Source organism: Pinus tabuliformis, chromosome 5_2 (assembly GCF_031772625.1).
Source record: "Pinus tabuliformis cultivar Carrire ecotype Pingquan chromosome 5_2, CPIR1, whole genome shotgun sequence".
Classification (NCBI taxonomy): Eukaryota; Viridiplantae; Streptophyta; class Pinopsida; order Pinales; family Pinaceae; genus Pinus; species Pinus tabuliformis.
In genome coordinates, this window is record NC_142306.1 from 951,710,486 (window position 1) to 951,730,871 (window position 20,386).

General features: G+C 41.2%; 1 protein-coding gene across 4 annotated transcripts in view; it reads right to left on the reverse strand.

Annotated features, from left to right (window-relative positions):
- LOC149162412 (protein DJ-1 homolog B-like) overlaps positions 1–9,715 on the reverse strand; it is a 143,069-nt gene extending 133,354 nt beyond the window's left edge. Inside the window, exons 1-4 of one of the 4 annotated variants that reach the window (XM_089437262.1) lie at positions 9,569–9,715; positions 9,266–9,466; positions 8,231–8,380; positions 7,376–7,492 (exon numbers count right to left, since the gene is read on the reverse strand). In XM_089437262.1, the coding sequence (XP_089293388.1) occupies positions 7,376–7,492; positions 8,231–8,380; positions 9,266–9,466; positions 9,569–9,589 (489 nt within the window). In that variant the 5' untranslated portion in view covers positions 9,590–9,715. Of the gene's footprint in view, positions 1–7,375; positions 7,562–8,230; positions 8,381–9,265; positions 9,467–9,568 lie in introns of all 4 variants that reach the window. The other 3 variants (XM_089437260.1, XM_089437261.1, XM_089437263.1) reach the window with 3 other exon arrangements.
- Between the last annotated feature and the right edge of the window lie 10,671 nt (positions 9,716–20,386).

Here is a 20,386-nt window from a genome sequence, read left to right on the forward strand (position 1 = left end):
TCAAATGAAACAATAGGTAGATCAACATCGTAGTGAAAAATGTTTTGATTGGGTATTTTTACTACTACATCTCAAGCAAGCTATTTATGAGAAGGAAATGTTGGCAATACTACATGCACTTAAAAAATGGCGACCTTATCGAATGGGAAGACTCTTCAAGGATGAGGATGTGGAAGCATTGTTTTGTGCTATTTGTATTATCCAACCAGATTGGATAAACGAAGCAAGGGATGAATGGAAGAAGGATGAAGAAGTATGGCCACTTATTCAAAAGTTGCAAAAGATCCCAATTCAAACAATATTGCCAGAAATTGAAGAGGAAGGAAAAATCATATTAGAACCTGGAGCAGTCACAGAAACAAGAACCCGACAGCTACGAAATCGATCAATTTCAGAGTATCTCATCAACTGGAAGAACTTAGCCGCTGAAGATTCCACATGGGAGGACAAGAATTTTATACAGAAGCATCAAGAACTACTCAAGCGTTGAGGACAACGCTTTTTGAAGGAGAGGGGCATGTTAGGCCCCTATACTACTAGTGTAACCCCTTATTATTATTAGTATAACCCACTTATTATATTGATGTACCCATGTAGTGCCCATATTGTTATCACTATGCCCCATAGAAGCCCACTATTGTTATTATTGTGCCCTTACATTATTATTGTTATGTCGACTCTGATTATGTTATGACCCCTTAGACTCCTATATATAGAAAGGAGGTCTTTTCATTTGTATCATCCAAGAATTGTTCATTTATGTAATGTAAAGGAGGTTGCCCCCTCGAAGAGGCTGAATTATAAGCCGTTGATCTATCTTTTCTATCTTTTCTTGAGTTGGTTTCATAACATGGATTCTCTCCTTCCATGCACTGTAGTTGTTCTTCCCATCCAACCTGTCTTCCACTCTCAAACCCAAAGACATGTTTCACTGTCCTACTAAACTGAAATTTTCAAATTTGTGGTATAAGTTTCTGATTTCTGTGTAAAAATCAGCAGCTTACTGTAATTTTCACTTTGTTGTCCCAAACTGCACTTTTCAGCCAACCAAGCTCTAATACCATGAAGAAATTTCAACCCCCACTCCGTTATCAGTTTTCCTTATCATTCCATGCATTTAGTTTTAAATCTAAGCATGATAAAAATTCTAAAATATGGAGATGACAATATTTTTCTGAAGACACAAATTTAGAGATTTCACAACTGGTGAAATTGCAGAAATAAAACACAACAAAATTATGACAGTCACACATAGAAAATAACACAGTGATTTTTGGTCAATGTGACCCTGGAAAAACCCCCTACAACTCTTGGGGAAAACCAATTTGAGAGCTCTTCTTTATTTCTGAAAATGATTTTACAGAGAAACTGAAATACACAATAAAAATTCCAGCAACCACAAATTACAACTTATCTCGATTTCTGTGCTTGAACTCCACCTCGAAAATCGTGCCAATCAGCGAATAGCCAAAACATAAATTTTTCCAGCAATAAAACAACATTAAATGTTGTACAGCCTGCCTCAAAAAACGTGCCCAAAACTTCTTGTACTGACTATATGGACTGTACAGATTTCATCAATACGACTGCTTTGAAATTCGCGTCCAAATCTGCTTCGAAATTTGTGCCCAAATCTACTTCGAAATTCATGCCATTGCTGTTGTCCCTCTTCCTCGATATCTGTGTCTTTCTCCTACTGTACGGTTTTGCCTTGGGATGCGTGCCAATAAATGTTGTTGCCCAGATTTGCTGAAATGTCTTCTTGCTGCTCTCCTTCACTTCCTCACTGCTCATAAATTTTCTCCTTGCTCTCTCTTCTCTTTCTCTCAAATGCTCATGAAAGAATGAATGATCTTTTCCTCTTCTCTTCTCCTTTTACTCTCTAAATGACCTCTTGGGTTACCCTAAGATCTAATGGCTAAGATTCATTTAGATCTAGGGATGAGAATAAATGTGCATTTAATTCTCACTTTCTATTTTTTTAACTCACCCACTTAAATAAAAACCCACTTAGCATTTTATTTCCATAGTCACTTTTTCACTTTCTAATTCTTCATTGACTTTAATAAAGTCACCTTTAAATTAGAATGTAACTTTACCACTTATAAAGTCACGTTTAAATTAGAATGTAACTTACCACTTATAAAGTCACTTTTAAATTAAATTGACTTTACCACTTATAAAGTCACTTTAGGAGAAAAGTACAAATAAATTTGGACACTTTTCCCTAGGCCAAAGATCAAAGCCTTAGGGAACCACCTGTCCTATGGTACCCAAATTTTAACATTCTCTCCAACCCTAACCTCATAGAGTCCATCAAACCCTAATAATCAAGTTGCCTAGGGTTTTCTTCAAACCCTAGAATTCTTTTAGGTTTCCACCATCCTCTTCTTGCATTCATCAAAGGTGTCATCCTCGGGGTGATCTCCATGGATTTTCTTCAGCCCAGCTCTGATACCATGTTAATTTTTCATTGGACTACATTGTTCTTTGCTTTTATAATTGCATTTCTTCATTAATACATTAAGTTCACCCCATATCATCATTATATTATTCAGAACTACACCATTATTTATCAGCATATGCAATTATGTAGAAAGAAAAACATCATCATCATCAATGCAGCAGAATATAAATGAACAATAGAAGAAAAACATCATCATCATCAATGCAACAGAATATAAAGGAACAATAGAAGAAAAACATGCACACACATAGAGACAACAAGATTGGTCCAAGACCAGGGAAAAACCCACTATGGGGAAAACCCTTGCAAATCTTCTTCTTCTTAGATCGTCATCAAATGATATAGCAAAAGAGAGTACAATGATCCATAACTTTATCTATGTAACAAAACAACTATGATATCCATGAAACAAATCTAATCATGCTTGAAATCAAAACCCTCATACTGATGGTTGTAATGTGTTGTCACAAACTGAAGTCAACTGCTCTATACTGTTATCACTGTACCGAACACTGCTGAATACTGCTATCACTAAGCGGAAACTTCGGAATAAAGAAATCTCATCTTTGAGTCTCGGACACAGGGAGGAGGAGTTGTGTGAGCATCTATGGCAGCGCGGACACTCCCAGGCCATTATGTGCATGCGTCTGAGGACCAACTTACCAGATCTGCCCAAAAACCCTTGGACGCTCCCATGTAGTTACTATGCATGCGTCCGGGACAACCTCGACACTCTCATGACCACTCTGTGCGAGCGTCCGAGGACCGACACCTCCAAATCTGCCTCTGAAGCCCTGGACACTCCCATAAGCCTTTGTGCCAGCGTCCAAGGCTCTCTAGACGTTGTCATGACCACTGTGTGCCAACATCCAGGGACTAAAATGCCATGTTTTGTGCCAGCGTCCAGAAACCAGAAAACCCTAACTTAGAGCGAACCTCACGCCTGTGATTTCAGACCCTTGCGCGAACTCCTTCCGTCGAACCTGTGCGAACCAAGACAAAAGAGAAGAGAAGATAGCTTGATCGAATGTGTCCAAATGAGCTTGAGGTCTCTTCTATTTATAGGCTTTCCTGAGGGTCCACTTGGGGTTAAGGTTGACCCAAGCAGTTACACATGTGGTTAGGGCTGACCCATTCCATAATACATGTATGAATAAAATAATTCATAACTCAACTTCCGCTTGACCAAATTGGGTGATCTTTAGGTCAATTTTGGTCCTCTCGAAAAGTGGAATCTAATGAAATCGTTATCTCAGTTATTTAAGTTGTCCAAGGTAGAATTTGACCACAGTTGCAAAAATTAACACCTTCAAGAATTGGGTTGTTGTAGACCACCTGAAAGAAACAACATGGATTCTAGTGAAAGCAACCATCCATCAGAGACTAAGATCAATAATGCGTCTAGTGGACCAAACATGAATGTTAAGGGCATGTTAATGCTTCAAAAAAGAATGAGCTTCTAATCTCTGGACCAAGTCCTTGCAAAGTTGTTTCATTTCTTTGTAGGGGTGGTTAATACTTAACCCTATTAGGTGCTTCCAACCCCTAAGGGGAAGTGACAATTCCCAGGTCCACCCCTCAATCAACAAGTGCTATAATATGTCATAACGAAGGGGAAAAGGCTTCATGGCCAAGTGCCATGGTCAAAGGGGACTAGCTGATGGGGTGCACACACCCTGAGCGTATGGATGTAAGGATGGAGAAATTTGGGGTGCACACATCCTTAGCATATGGATGTAAGGAGGGAGCAATTTGGGGTGCACACATCCTGAGCGTATGGATGTAAGGAAGGAGCAATTGTGGAGGCATGAGTTACCCGACTCAGCCTGATTTTTCCACCCCTCTTGTGCACCATTTACTTCTTGATTATTCCTAGTATTACTGCATATAGCTTAAGGGTTAGAGCTTGCTCTTTATGATGTAGCAGTTTGATTACCCCTTAAGATGAGTCAATTTCTTGCTCATCAGGGTTGGGACATGCAAGGATTCCTTTTTGATGTAATGGAGCATCATGTGCTCAGGAACTACGTGATAGCTAATGAGAAGGGTAAAGCTCAAGCTAGGTTTTTTCACACACACAAATATTATGTCCCTGGCCATCTTTTGCATTTTGATTTTCCTCTTTTTCTTTTTTTGTGACCATGATGTGCGTTTTCCTTTGTTTTAGCTGCATCAATCTCTAAGACAATGGTTTTTCGGCCCTACTCAAGGTATGTGCACATGAAAGTGCCAAATCCCAAAGACCAATGATAAGTTGTACCCAAAGAATGGAGATGAGATATGGGGCTTGCAATGTGGGATGGAAAGTGTTAAGTATGGTATAGGGGAGAGTGGAACATGCTATCTCAATCATGGTTGTCCCAGTAGTGCCCCTCCTTAACCTTAAGGCCTCAAGGAAGGTCCTACTGGACTAGGGATAAAAATTAACCCCCTGGTAAGGTGAGAGAACAAAATTATGGTCAAGGTCTATCAATCTTCCAAATCACCCCATCATCCATACTAAATGCCCAAAACAAACAAGTATAAGCACCCAATTGCAAAATGATCAAAGTACCTTTTGAATAGCAACCCGCCTTCATCCAAGTGCAAATGTCAGATGGTGAGATGCCTATGGATGATGCAAATGGAAAATGCACATGGCATATCATTGTTAAATGGTGGCTGGCAAGGGTTGTTGGTTGGATGGCTATCAAATGTAGGAGAAATTTTTCATCCTATGGGGTTACCTAATTTGGTGGGGCAGGGACCACATGCATATTTCTAAAGAGCATCTAACAAGAGACACAATTGCTTTGAAAAAAATCGTCAAAGCCCCAAACATATCCTTATCTCCTGTCTTCTCTGCAATATGAGCAATGAATAATCCTTCACAAAGTCAAGAATGATTTTCTTTGCCTTGGCCTCTTTATTACAGTGAGCTACATTGACAAGTTCTAGAACCACTTTCACAACATGATCCCAAAGATAGGCTTCCTCCACAATCATCTATAACATAAGCTTCCAAGGAACAAAATGCGAAGCTCCTTCCAACCTATCACACTTTCTAAGACCAAAAATCATCTTGCACATCCTAAAACAATCCTCAAATGCCAAATCAATAGCACATAAAGTAGACAAAACATGAAGGGAATGTTGAGGTCTAAAATGGGTCACCGGGTCAATTCTCCCAGATTTTTCCAAGGGAAAGAAAATAAAATAAAAAAATAAAAGATAGAGATGAATTTTTTAAGTAAAAGAAAGAAAACTATCTTTTTTTTGTATTTCAATTTATCTCCTTATAGGTTTACTCAAATGCCAAGTATAGACACCTGTTGGATGCAGAATTAAAATTACGCTTTAATTCCACATCCAATGACTGCCCACTCTGCATACTTTAGACTTGCACTGGAAAAAAATTTGAAAATATATGAAAAAATGTGTTTCTTGAATGCAGAATTTAATTTTGCATCCAATAGTTGCCTACACTTGACATTTGAGTAAACCTATAAGGTGATAAGCCGAAAATACAATTAAAAAAATATTTTTCTTCTTTTCCCACCAAAAATATGTACTCCTGAGGCTAACATCATCATCTTTCGAGGCACATTTTTATCTCAAAATTCCCCTAATAACATTCTAGGTTTTAAGAACTTCTTCCAAGCAAGTTGGTGTATCACATCGAACAAACTCAACAAGGTCAAGCACCTCTCCCAGGTACAGCATAGCTGAAATACCAACTAAATCTTCCACTAAGAGAGTGATCTAAGCCAAAATAGCTCTCTCATACCATGTAGAAATTTCAAAAATTCTAGTTTTAATGCAACTTTAATAATTTCACCTGTTTCCTGAAGGTTTCACTGATCTAGTTCATGTGAATTTACATTCTTAGGGCTTATCTGAAATATTATAAAACAGCAGTGAGCAGCAGACAATATTTCACTTCTAAACAACCCCAATCCACTGGATAATTCAAGAGAAAAGATACAAAAACTTGTGCCACAAGTTTCAACGCTCTTAGATAATCTTATCATGAACTAACCAAATCTGAAAATCACTTTATGACAACAAAACTTACAGAAGTAAATTCTGTCGTATTGTCTTCAATATCAATGTTAAACCTTTAACAATTTCAGCCTCAACTTACGTCAAATCAGCAAGGCATACAAGTGCTTGAAATTACCAATCCAAGAAGATAATGATAGCTGAGAATCAGATCTGCAAGAAAACAATTTTGTATAGCTGAAAACTTCCAACATATAGATAAATATAGAGTTGAAAAACATCCTCTCAACTTAAGATAAGCCAGCATAATCCTTCAAGTTCTCCAAATCCCTAGCTAGAGAAAAACATGAAAAACCTTAGCTTTACGAAAGATACTCCAACAAGCTGGATTCACAGTAGCAACTCCTCATCAAATCTGATTATGCTACTATTGAGAAAACATAATACATGTAAATATATCTGAGGTATTTTACAACATAAGGGGCACTAATTTTTCATGAAAGATACTAAAGAGAGAACATAAGTATACTTACAATAATAAACCATGTTTTTATTTTTCGTTTTCACTTACTCTTTCATCCTTTCTAGGTTTTTTTTTTTCATGGATATGTTGGATTTGTAGAAGAATAGGAAATGAGGTAGTCTAGACAAAAAATTTACCTTCCAAAGTTCTATACAGATACATATCTCATTTTAAAATGAAACTTACTCTTCTGTCATCTCTATGTTATTGAAAAAGTAATATAATTGCAATTCATATTAACCATCAATCTTTCATACATATCTCATTTTAGAATGAAACTTACTCTGCTTTCATCACTACGTTATTGAAGACAGTAATAGAATTACAATTCATATTAGTCATTCAAACTTTCTAAAGATAAAAACACAGAGATAATCTAACCTAAGCCAAAGTAAATAACTGACCATTAATTTCAACAGCTCTTCATTTAGCAATTTTTTGCCGAAGAGTTGTTCAGCGATGGAAAGTGCAAAGTCCAATGTTGACCTAGGGCTTTGGCTAGCAGTGACCATCCCATCTACCTGCATGCTAGCGTTAACAGCAACAGTAGAAGATAGCTGATCCATAAATGAAGCATGACATGTTGCCTTCTAGTATCAACAACAAATACAGTCAGGATCAAATTTGCTTCCACAATTTATATTTAGCTTGCTATGACAATATAAATATTTATTCATAGCACATCCAATGTATCATAGAAATTCCTAAAATCTCCAATGCCAATTGCCTATATGGACATTGAAAGATGCAATGTGATCACCAAAAACAATAGCATGATGATGAATGCTGTTCATTATACTAAATTACATACTAGCCGATAAATTAAGAATATATCTTGAAACAGGCAGAAAATATAACTCGAACAATAGGGAATCGGAACAGAGTGACAACTCAACCTTCCCCTGTGAATCAGACCAGAGTTTTCACGAACTAATTACATCCAGACAAGTAGTGGTTATACAGAAAACAGATATGAGTTTAGAGCCTACCATAGGAGGTTAATCGACTAAATAGGTTGATCACAGAGGCATGCGAACTCTACTGCCTGTTCATTCTAGTTTTTTACTCATACATCCATCACAAAGGGCCTTACCAGTAAACTACCAATATATATTTAATGTCCAGATTTACAAAAAGACCTATATAATACTATACCCTAGCAACTGTGTTAGTGATCACCAATTTAGAAATGAAATCCAACACCATCAAATCAATCCTTCTTCATATCAAAACAGAATGGGGTATTATAAAGGCCTTACCTGACATCCTTTCAGCAGGCCCCATGTCTCCAAAACCACAGCAGGGGCTTCAGAGAAGGCACCATAAATCCGCCCCTCCTTCGCATGAGCTTCGGTAATTTTTCGTAACACCTTACAGTCTCGTAATCTTTCCGAACCAGGCATGCCCCCCTACATCAATAAATCCCAGTATCTAAAAAAGACCTCAAATTCATCAAGCTGAAATAAATGACCTTTAACCCTCAGAAACAGCAAAAGCAAAGAGGACAAACACTTCACAAAATCTCATAAAAGAAATTAAACGCCTACTATTCCCAAACAACAACCCACCCCTGATACACAATTTTGCCCTTTAAAAATTATAAAGCAAAACCCAATTATACAAGTTTGTCCAACAGTTGTCCCAGCAAAATCTAATTTGGAATATCTAATTAATCATCCAAAATTTGACTCAGAGAACATAAAATTCTGGCCATTAAACTTGTGGCTATTTCTTCCCTTTAAAAGATACATATTTGATTCTCTTGATTTTAGAAACATCACTGATACTTTATGCGAAACAAAATTCTTAACCAGTTATATGCCACTGTGGTTTAAAAAGCGTGCATTTAGGAAAGCAGCTCAAAGACAAGCACAAGCAATGGGACCACAGAACAGACAGGTTCCTCTAAGGGATGCTATCACAAGAGTGATGGATCTTTTATTTCTTCGTCTTGCAGGACTTGCAACCCAAAGCCAATTTCCAGAGTAGCTAAGTCTGTAGTCCACTTCATAAATCACTTGTATCTCAGAAAAATCACTAAAACCTGAAACTTCTACAAAACACACTTTTTTCCAGGAATGGATTCCACGAATTCCAGGGCACTCACGGTTCCATCCCGATCATGGTTCCACCATACCCAAGGGACCAGAACATCAAAAAAAACCTGAAACTCACCGGATCGATTGAAATCTTGAAAAACAAAAAATTCCGGATTCCGGCTAAGGCGGCGGAAAAGGTGCGTTTTGCATAAACTTTAGAAAGCGCCACAAGCATTCAAATAACTAGTGACATACCGGTAGAAGAACAAGGTCAAATATTCGGGATTCACAATCTGAAATGAAGGTGTCTGCTGTGAGCTTTACGCCACTTGAGCACTCGATCTGTATATCATTTTCGACCGATGCCACTGTGACCAGTGCACCACCTCCACTGAAAACATCTACTAGCGTGACAACATCGCTTTCTGCACTGCCATATGCGATTGGAACAAGGACCTGTGTTGCGACAAACGCAACAAAACAGGATTGTAAACATCAAGAGATATATTTTTGGTATTAAATTAATGCCATCAATAATGTACATATTTAATTCCTTGCCTTTTTCTGAGGTGCCGCCATTGCTGTAGGGATAACTGGATGCAGAATACAGGGACCTCTTCGAATGAGTACGCATGAATGGGGATGGTGCAACGTGAAATGATTTAGGTGAAGTGGATGGCATATTTGCAACCCCAAGTTTTAATGAATTTCTAATGAAGTCCATGCTTCTCGTTCTCAATCAGCCGCCTCTACTTTTTTCTATGATAGTCCAGGCCTCTCGTTTTCAATCAGCCGCCTCTTCTTTTGGCAAAATTTTATATACGTTATGTAATTATTGTTTGGAATCTTTGGTTGAAATATGGGAAAAAAAAATTGTTTAAGATTGTTTTAGCTGAAATCCAATTGTTTTTTGCACTGGTTGAAAAAATATGAAATATTAAATTTGCATTTTAAACTTGTGATACCAACCAATACTACCAAATTCTGCCGTTGTCACAGACACTGTATTTAAAAAGAGAAAAAAAATTCTGTCGTTGTCGCAGACGCTGTATTTAAAAGAGAAAAAAATGTATGTAGTTATTACAGGGTCACGTGTGTTGATTGATTTTCCCCGTTTGGTTGGGTTGCCATTGAGGACGTGATCAGCGATCAGAGATCGATTCTCCTCCCTTCGAAAAGATTTTATTTAAAGCTATGATGTTTTTAATTTTTTTATAATTTTAAATAATGGAGATTTTTAATAATTTAGTTAGTTGTTAATTAATAGTCGGATTATTAGTATTGGTCATTGGTTGTTGTAATTGATTTGTTTATTTATTAGCATTAGTATAGTAGGGATTAATGCAATTTATAATGTTTTATTTTGAAAAATAAACATTTATTTTTTAATATTATTAAAAAAATATATTTTTCACACATTTTATTGGACCATAATTTGAAGGTCTTTTTGCAAAGTTTGTATAATATAATGACATGTGGATAACTCTTTCACATATTTTATGTCATAATTTATCGATATGGTTGTAATATATAGCAACCTCGATCCATCTTAACTCTAAATCTACCAACCCCCGAGAGATCAAATCTCTTGAGATGCAATCCTCTTTAAAGTGAAAGGAGATTTGATCCCTCTAGGCACTTGGTAGATCTAGAGTTAAGATAGATCTAGACTGGGTTTTTTCTTTTAACATTAATAGATACTTTTTATATTCAAAATTTGGGTTTACGCGGCTAGAACCGCTCTTACAAAAATTCAGCAAAACTGGAAACAGTTTGAGCATCTATCTCCAAGTCCCAATACATCCATATTACTAATTTCTTCCTTCTACATGCCTTAACTACTATTACAAAACACTGATAATTCCCATAAACTCTAAAAAAAATACCCAAAATAAACACAAAGTGACAGAGCATAAGACAAGCATTAATCCAGACTAGAGTTCCCCGCTTCCTCGCATTCCTTCTTTTCCTGATCGCTCAGCCCTACTACATCTCCTTCTCCTTCCCTAGCTTGCAACTGGGCGACGACCTCTTCCGGTAGCCCTGCAATGATTTCTTGTACCTCACTGAAGATGTTGTCACTTATCAGCTCCGAGTTGGAGGTCAGCAAATCAGTCTCCATTTTCACAATCTTTCATTCCAACGATGCTTCCACACTTTCAAACTTTGCATTGATGTGATCTGCGTTTGTTGCCTGGTCTTTCTCCAGGAGCTCTACTCGATGAGTGATAAGATCCAACCTACCCATAAGCAGCTTGAACAGAAACTCAACAACCCTTTTCCACCGGGCCAAGTCCTCCTCGAGAAGTTTCCCATCCTATGGCTTCCTTGACTCCATTATTATATCTTCCTAACCCATGCTGCTATCAAACTAACGCTCTCCACTTACCACATCGTGTGGAACCAAAGGAGACTGCGTCCACTTATAAACACCCGTTACTTCCTTCTTTGTTGGAAACCTTTGAGCACTATTAGGGGGGTGAATCAGTAGTGTGATCTATATACGATTTTTGTCTTTCATTAACTTCACTTACTGAATCACATACATATTAGCAACGACTTATTAAACATGTGCATAATTGGAAACCATAAGCAACAATATAAACAATAAACAATGCACACAATCACATCATCATACATAAGACACAAGATTTTTGGTGGAAACCTTTCCGCAAGGAAAAACACCCTTATTGTTGTTACTTTACTCTGAATTTCTATTATGTCAAACAATTTGTCTTTTACATAGCTAGTTGACTCCCATCAACATGGAGACTCAATTCTATTGTGATCAAGGTGGATATTGGTGCCCATCCGCCTATTCCACTTCGACCCCCATCACTGTCTCTTTCAGTTTTCCAGTTTCCTCAATTGTAGCATAATTTACTATTTTTGGCAGTTTTTCGGGTCTTGAACTTTCAGAGCCGTTTTGAGGCCCTAAACAACGTTTTTTTGGAAAACCAAGAAAATATGATAATTTAATTGATGTTTGCATTTGAAATTTGTAATCCTCGGATAGATCTTTCTAACGAGGTATTGTGCGCGTCAAACGAAGATCTTATGCCAAAGTTACAACCCCAAGAAGTTGATGTACCAATTTACCCAAACAGGACCCATAGTTTTGGTGCTTCATCTCCTAGGGTTAGGTTTTTGGATGTTAAGGGTTTTCCGTTGTCTCTCAATAATAAATAGGCCTTCAAGCCTCATTGTAAGACAATTCAGAGGCATGTAGCCACCACATCTCTCCTCATAGATAAGCTACCATCACTCGAGCTAGTTTTATTTCCTTTAAGTTTGTAAGCATATTTTAGTATTTGACATTAATGAAATGAAGTGTTATTTTTGCTGCATCTCTGTATTTATGGTTGTATCTGTAATTTGTTGCGTTCATGTTTAAGTTCAAATCAGTGGTATCAGAGTGGTCTGCTCTTTCTTTGTTTTTCATTGCATGTCCCCAACAAGGTCGGATACAAGGAGTTAGGGCTCGAATTGGTCGAACATTTACAAGATCAGCTTCGCAAATCCTGACGGCCTCCCATGGCGGAAGAGAAGAAAGATGAGGGTGCAGGAGATCCTTTCAAAATCTTGCTCAAAGAAACCCTCGAGCGACAAAGGAACGCAATGATTGATTCGAGTGGATATTGGTGGCCATTGTTGGCTTGTTGGGGCCTGATCCAAGTTCAGAGTTAATTGGCCAAACAAATCCCTGTACTACTGGCCCTTTCGGCAACAGTTCGTGAAGCGCGGACTGAGATCTCACCCGAAGCAGTATGGGGGGATGTTGGAACCAGGTTTCCGCACCTTGAGGTGTCTGAGGGGTTGATTTAGTCCAACTGTGAATACCTTCGCGTAGATTACCTCGCGCACTTCCCTAACCTGCGGGGCCTTCGCGCAACCTTAACCAAGGGTTATGGGGCTTTCACGCTGCTGAAGCAACGATCTGCACTATTTCCCCAAGTCACACTGTGGACCTTACTTATCTTCTTATAACAACTAGTTATCTTCACATAAATAGTTACCTTATATTATATTCACTTATTCAACACATTTACATAAGTTCGCATAGTAAATAAACAGTAAACTTGCAATTCATACCCAATATATTTCAATGGATAAAACAGGAAAAGATACACAGAAATATGGTAAAACTTCTCTTTATTAATGCTTCCAACGGTTACAGACTCAACCTGCCCTACGCACTCAGCTGCAGGGGTCCACGCACTTAGCTGCAGACTACTAGGCCTCTGCGCACTCAGTTGCAAAGCCTTCTCCTACTCTATGACCCAAAGACATGACTCTACACTTTGACTCAATGCTCACTCCTTAGATCTTCATTTTTTCATTCTTAGATGTCTCTTTACACTTAGAGCCTCGCTCTATTTATACAAGTGGACCATGGGTATATCTCTCAAACCAAAATTACGCTACAAAAATGAGGGCGGACAACTCTCTAACTCATTTACCATCTTCGCACTCCGCGCCCACAAATCGCAGAGTCTTTACAATAGACTTAGTCAAAACTTGGGCTTTAAGCCCCAAAACTTGCCTTGGGGGGATCCCACGCCCAACAGGCCCCTAACACAAACATCGTGACTCGCCTTCGAGTCACTCTATCGGTGCGGAGATCTTCATGCGGAGACCTCCCAATTCTGCTTGGACTGCTGCAAGGTCAGCAACGCACTGAGCGGCTGCTTGCTGAATCTCTTGTACTCATTTTTCTGAGACCGCGGTGTCGGATCTGCTCCCCTGTATTTGTTTTTGCGTCCCCTACATCTGCGCGAGCTTGCCTTCAATTGTTACTGTGATTATGAAGGCCTCGTCGATCCAAGGCTGAACACGTGCCTTCAACACTACTTCTTTGTGTCACGCTGCGTCTACTTGCTCTTTAAGTGCTTTAGCCTGTTGCATTCACGCGAGCCTCTGAGTGAGGGCCACCATCTGCGCAATCCCTTTGACGTTGTCGTACTACTGCTGTAGCTCACGCGCCTCTGTTTCTAAGTGTTGTATGTTCGGGTCCTCCTGCAGATTTGTGAGGACCTCGAATGATTCTTCCAACATTCTGGTGCAGTCCCTTACTGCACTACTGATCTCCTCTAGCCCTGATGTAATGGCATTGGCGCGTTGTTCCCTTACCTCTGGAGGAGTTGAAGGCTACACCTTCAACTGCAGCTCTGTTATCTGAAGGTTCAGCTCCAGCTAAACCTTGGCCATTTCTTCTCGCGCCTCGCGCACCCCTACTGCTAATCTCTGGATGCACGCCTCTATTGGTGCTTCTACTAGGATGGCCAGCTCAGGGACCATTTGGCAGGCTTCTTCAAGTACCTGCACCATCTGCCTGTTCTAAGACACGACCTCATCGCGCTGCAAGCTCAACTACTCCATGTTGATCTTCTGCTCACTCAGCACCTGCAACACGCGGCTCTCCCTAGCCCGCAGTTTTGTAGTAATCCCATCCTGTAGAACATAGAGTGTCTCCCGCGAGAGCATAGCCATGTTGATCCCTATACTTTTCAATGTACTGGTCATGGGTCTGTCGGCCTCATTTGCTATAACTAGTGCCCCTTCTGGCAGCACTATTGTGTTGGTCGTACGAGCGCGCAACATTTCATCGGTTGCAGCTGTCCCTACTGTGAGGCTGGTCGAGAGAGTACCAGCCCGAGGAGTGCGCACTTGCAACTTCTAGATCTGTGCTTGGAGGCCCCCAACACAATCTGATTCTCCTCCGCAAAGTTCTAGAGGGCCTCTGTGGTGATGTCGCGCACCGTCTCCCCTATATCATGTAGATCCCCCTCAGTAAGGGTGATCGGGTCGATAGACAGCTTCGACGCTTTTACCTTCTTGCGCGACCCCATCCGCTCGCTCGGGCGCTGGCGCTTTAATAGTGTCGACGCTGTCTGTGGGTCCACATCGCCCTCCTCTACCTCTGTTTCCATCTCTTGCTCCTGCTCTGGCAAAGGCGACTTCTGGCCCTCGCGCGCCTTCTTTGCTACTTGGAGTGCAAAGATTGTGCTTCTGTCAACTAGTCAGATAGTAGGGCCACCTGTGTATGGCTTCAAGCGACTGCCATTCACTTTTCTTGGGAAAGGTTCTCCATTTAGCTTTACTAGCTGCACCGCGCCTCCGTCTATGACCTCCTTAACAACATACGGTCCCAGCCAATGCATTCTGAACTTTCTCGGGAATTTATCAAACTTACTGTCATATAGTAACACTAGATCGTTTACCTTGAAGGTGCACAACTTAATATGTCGATCGTGTCAGGCCTTTTCGCGCTGCTTTTGTACTTGCTGATGGAATCCAACCAAAAATCGTTCCTCTTCGAGTTCCTCCAACTGCGCGAGCCTCTCCTCCAGGGCTTCGCGGTCCGTCATACCTGTGAGTACTGCTATGCATAGACTAGGCACAATATACTCCATTGGCATTACGGCTTCCACTCCATAGACCAACCAGAAAGGTGTCTATCCCGTCAGTTTCTTGCAGGTTGTCCTATAAGCCCATAATACTGCAGGTTTCATACTTTGGTTTCACTGTGTGTTGCATACTTTGGTCAGCGCAGTCTCCAATATTTTATTTAATGCTTCTATTGTCCCATTGGCTTGTGGGTGATACAGTGTTCTTTTCTGATGATAGACCTGAAACTCTTCTGTTAGCGCGTTGATTGTTTTGTTCAGGAAATGTGTATCGCGATCACTCATCAAGATCTTCGAACATCCAATCGTGTCAATACGTGTTCAAACATAAACTTCGCGGCTGTGGCAGTTATGCAATCTTTTACCGGTTGCGCTTCTGCCCAACAAGTCAGGTACTCTGTCGCAGTGATAATGTATCTCGCACCCGTCTTTCCCTAAGGTTTGATAGGTCCTACAAAGTCGATCGCCCACTTTTCAAAGGGCTGCAGCGTCATTTGCAGATTCAAAGGCATCTCGTCCCTCCGTGATGGTTTACCTATTCTTTGACATACATCACAGGCCTTGCAATGTGCTTTTGAATCTTGATGAAGGGTTGGCCACCACAACCTTGCACAGAGAATCTTTTACGCGGTCGCTCGCCCTGCATAATGCCCTCCTACAGCGCCCCCATGCGCATCTGCGAGGATATGACTTCGTTCAAATTCATGTACATACCTTCACAGTATCTCATCATTGCCCATCTTATATAAGTGCCCTGTGATGACAGAAAAATCTGCCACGTGCACCACCAGTTCCTTCTTCTGCTGGACGGAGTACTCTTTCGACGCAGTTCCAGTCGTGAGAAAGTGGATTATGTCTTCAAAGTTTCCATCCGCTACGCGCACAGCAAAGAGTTGTGCGTCAGGTAATCCTTCCTCCATACTAGTAGGTTCCTCTCTTGTCTCAATGTGCGACAAGTGATCCGGTCCCGCGTTCAGGCACCTAGGCTTCACAACGACCTCAAAATCATATTCTTGGAACAATAAAATCCACTTGCATATGCGCCCCCCCAACACAGGATTGTTGACCAAGTATTTCAGTGTGGAATGATCAGTATACATCTTCAAGTGTCCCCCTAGCAAATAGTGTCGATATTTTTGGAGCACGTACACCATAGCCAATCCCTCGCATTTAGTTGTGGAATAGTTCTTTTTTGCTTTAGACAACCTACGACTCGCGAACGCGATAGGGTGATCCAAGCCCTCTCCATCCTCCTGTGTTAGGACCGCTTCCAGCGCTATACATGACGCTTCAACATGGACATAAAACTCCTCATCCCATTTCGGGAAGACCAGGATCGGCGCAGAGGCCATTTTTTCTTTTAGTACATCCAAACTTTTCTTGCAGTCATCATTCCAGCAGAACGTGACATCTTTCTTCAACAAATTTTCCATCGGCGTGGTGATCTGGGCATAGCTTTTGATGAACTTCCTATAGTACCCCGTATGTCCCAGGGTAGCGTGCAACTGTTTGACACTTCGCGGTGCTTCCAAATTCAGAATCACCGCAATTTTCGTGGGGTCTACCATCAGTCCCTGTTTGCAAACCACATGTCCCAACAGGTTCCCAAAAGGAACAAGGAACGTACACTTCTTAAGGTTCAACGCGATTTGGTGTCTTCGGCAGGTATCCAGCATCAAGCATAAGCTCGCTACATGGTGCTTAACCAATCCAAATACAGTCCAATCATCCAGATAAACCTCTAGGAACTTGTGGATATATTCCTTGAATGTTGCAACAACTATGCGTGAAAAGATGGTCGGCGCGTTCTTCAATCCAAACGGCATAACAGTGTATTGAAAGCAGCCCCACTCAGTCGCGAAGGTTGTCTTACTCCTATCTTCCGGCGTGATTTTGATCTGGTGGTACCTTGAGAATCCGTCAGTGAAAGAATATGCTTCCTGCCCACCGAAATTTTCCAATACTTCATTTGTGAATGAGGTTGAGAATGGGTCATGCACACACATGTCATTCAATTTTCTAAGGTCCACACATATTCTTATCTCGCCCTTCTGCTTCTTTTCCTACATCACCATAGCGCTGACCTAATCGAATTCTTCCACCAGCTCAATGATTCCAGCTGCGAGAATTTTGTCTAGTTCTACACGGACCTTCTCCTTGTATTTTGGATTCAAGCGGTAAGGCCTCTACTTAACTGGCTTCATGTATCGTGTTAATGTGATCCACATTATTACTAAATCTCCGATGATTCCTTTTAAGTCCGTGATCTTGGTCAAGAATAGGTCCTGGTATTCGCGGAGTAACTCAGTGACCTTATCCACTGTCGTGTCATCCCAGTAGTCACCGAGCGTTGCATACTTAGGTTCGGCTTCCGTACCAATGTTTACCTGCTTTGTCTTTACCAGCGCGGTTATGTCAGGGTCTTCAATCAGTGGTCCTTGAACCTCGCGATGGCCTTCAGTTTTTGGAATGTTAAATTTTCGCGGATCCTTGTCATCTTCTTCAGTATTTACATTATAACACTCCAGCGCACAGCTCAGCTGAGTAGCCCATTCAGGCTGAATCAATTCTATTGGCTCCTGGGGTATCTTAAAGATAGTTGCTTTTACTACTTGTAGCGCGTCATCAATAGTGTCCCACCAACGATCCTCAAACGTGAAGGTTAACAGGAACCCTTCACGCAAGATATCCCATTCACTCATCCCATGGCGGAGCTCCGTCTCTATATACCAGTTCATGGGTATAACATCTAGGGTATGACAAAACAGGTGCACCCACTCAGGTTGTGGCTCTTCCCCATAGACCTTTGTCCACTTGGTGAGGTGCACGCGCGGATCATCCCGTCCGTCATATTTGTCTGTTAGTCACATCTGAGGCTTCCCAAAACACATGCACATCATTCTCCTGCATTCGTGCCAGTCCTCAAAGCTTCCTTGGTGCGTACCCCACCACCTTGCGGGCGTAGCATGTAGTACCCATTTCAAAGCCTCGAAACATTGTTATTCCGACACCTCTCTTTCAAATCTGTTCAAGAAAGCATCTACCTCACTTAACCCATCATAATAGGTAGATCTCTTACCTTCGTTGATATGCAGCGCAACGATCTTGTCATCATGTTGCAGTTTAGTGTGGTTACCTCGTGTAACGGTTCTGCCATCACTTTATCTCTTCATCCGAATCCGACGTACAGGAGCTGTCATTCTCCCATGAGATTCATCCATATGCGGTGGGATTTACCCAGTCTTGCTCTCGCACGGTTATCTTGTAGATGCAGTCTAAGTCGTCGTCGCTTTCATAGTCGCGCACTGGCTCCGTGTAGTGCGATCCTTCTACAGGGTCCAAAGGTACAACTACACGCAGAGACTTTTTCTCAAAAATCATCTTGCGCTTCTTCAGATTTATCACCCCATTCATGTCAGTGGCCCAATCTATTCCTAATAGCGCGGGGTAGGGATTGTTGTCATCAACAATCTCTATCACTTCAAAGTCTGCTAGTGCACTTGCCCCTTCAATATCCACAGTGATTCCCTGCAATCTCCCCATAGGTACGATCTTTTGCTGGTTCATCATTCGCAGCTAGATAAGATACCATTGTAGCATATGCCTTCCCATGCGCTCCCATGTCTGCTTTGGCAGAATGTTCGCGTCCGATCCTAAATCCAGAATCACTTGGTTTTATCATATTCTCTAATCTGCGCGGTCAATCTCATTTCTCTTCCCGTCCTTGTCGCATGCTTTCCAATCTTTCAAACTACGTCGGGTTCTCCTAGCGCGGTCCCAGTGCATCTATTTATGAGTTCTTGCAATCCCTTTACAGCCTTGCTATTGCGCAGTAGCTTCATGCACGTTTCTAGGAACGTTGTGAGCATCGATGGGTCCATTTCTGGCTCCGGTCTGTCTTTTCTTCCCAAAGTGGAGGCATCAGTGAAGCTTTTCCTAACTTTCATTAAGGTTTATTTAGCACGCTCCAAATCAAACTCTGGTTCTTTCATCGGAGCCTTGCGAACCCAAGTACTATCTTCAGGCTACTTGCCTTTATCATCCCCTGTCGTAATTCCACTTCGGAGCACAATGTTCACGTTAGGGTCTTCCTTGTGCGACTCAAACCTCATCATTTGCAGGTTTTGAGTCGGGGGAGGTTGGAGTGCTCCCTTGTCGCGCAACCTCGCTATCAGTGTGGGACAATCCTCTGTCTCATGATCAAACAAGGTACAATACAAGCATGATGGGCGCATTGGATTCATACAATCATGGGCATAATGTCCTAGCCCCCCGCAATTATAACATATCAGTTGTCTGCGACCTCTTCCACCTCGGCCTTACTTGCACCCCTGAAATCTAGTTCGCGCCACTCCTGCATTCTGGTCAAGGGGCCGTGTTTTGGCCTAAACTCTATAGGTAGGAGTCCTATCCATCATCAGCTCATATCTTTTATAGGTGCGCTCATCATGTCCCACTGATCTACAGAAATTACATAACAACTGTTGCAAATTCTGCATGTACTTCTGCAACAAATGGAAGTTGTCCGTAGCATGGTTTCCTCCTATTTGACAAATCACGCACCACAAAGCAAGTGTTGCACTAGGTCCTACTTGTGCCTCTGGTCTTAACGGCATCGGTCCTCCTCCCATGAGATAATTCACGAACACTGTGCAAGGGTCCTTGTCATGACCCTAACCCTTACATTTAGCACACCATACCTCTTCGCGCACTTCCGGGCGAGTTGTCCTGTCCTGTTTCAGACTCTACATCTCAAGGCATAAGTTTTTAAACTACGTGTGGATCTGCTAAACTCCCAGGTTAGGTCCTGCATCAGGGTCTTATGCAGTCTCATTGCGATCTCCAAGGCTTCTGATTGAGTTGTTAATCTCTGTTGTGACAACGCGTTCCTCAAATGCGGCGTTAGCGATGCTACAAACCATTTGCAGTGCTGCCCATCCGTCAAGGTCATATTAGCTTTGTGAATTGT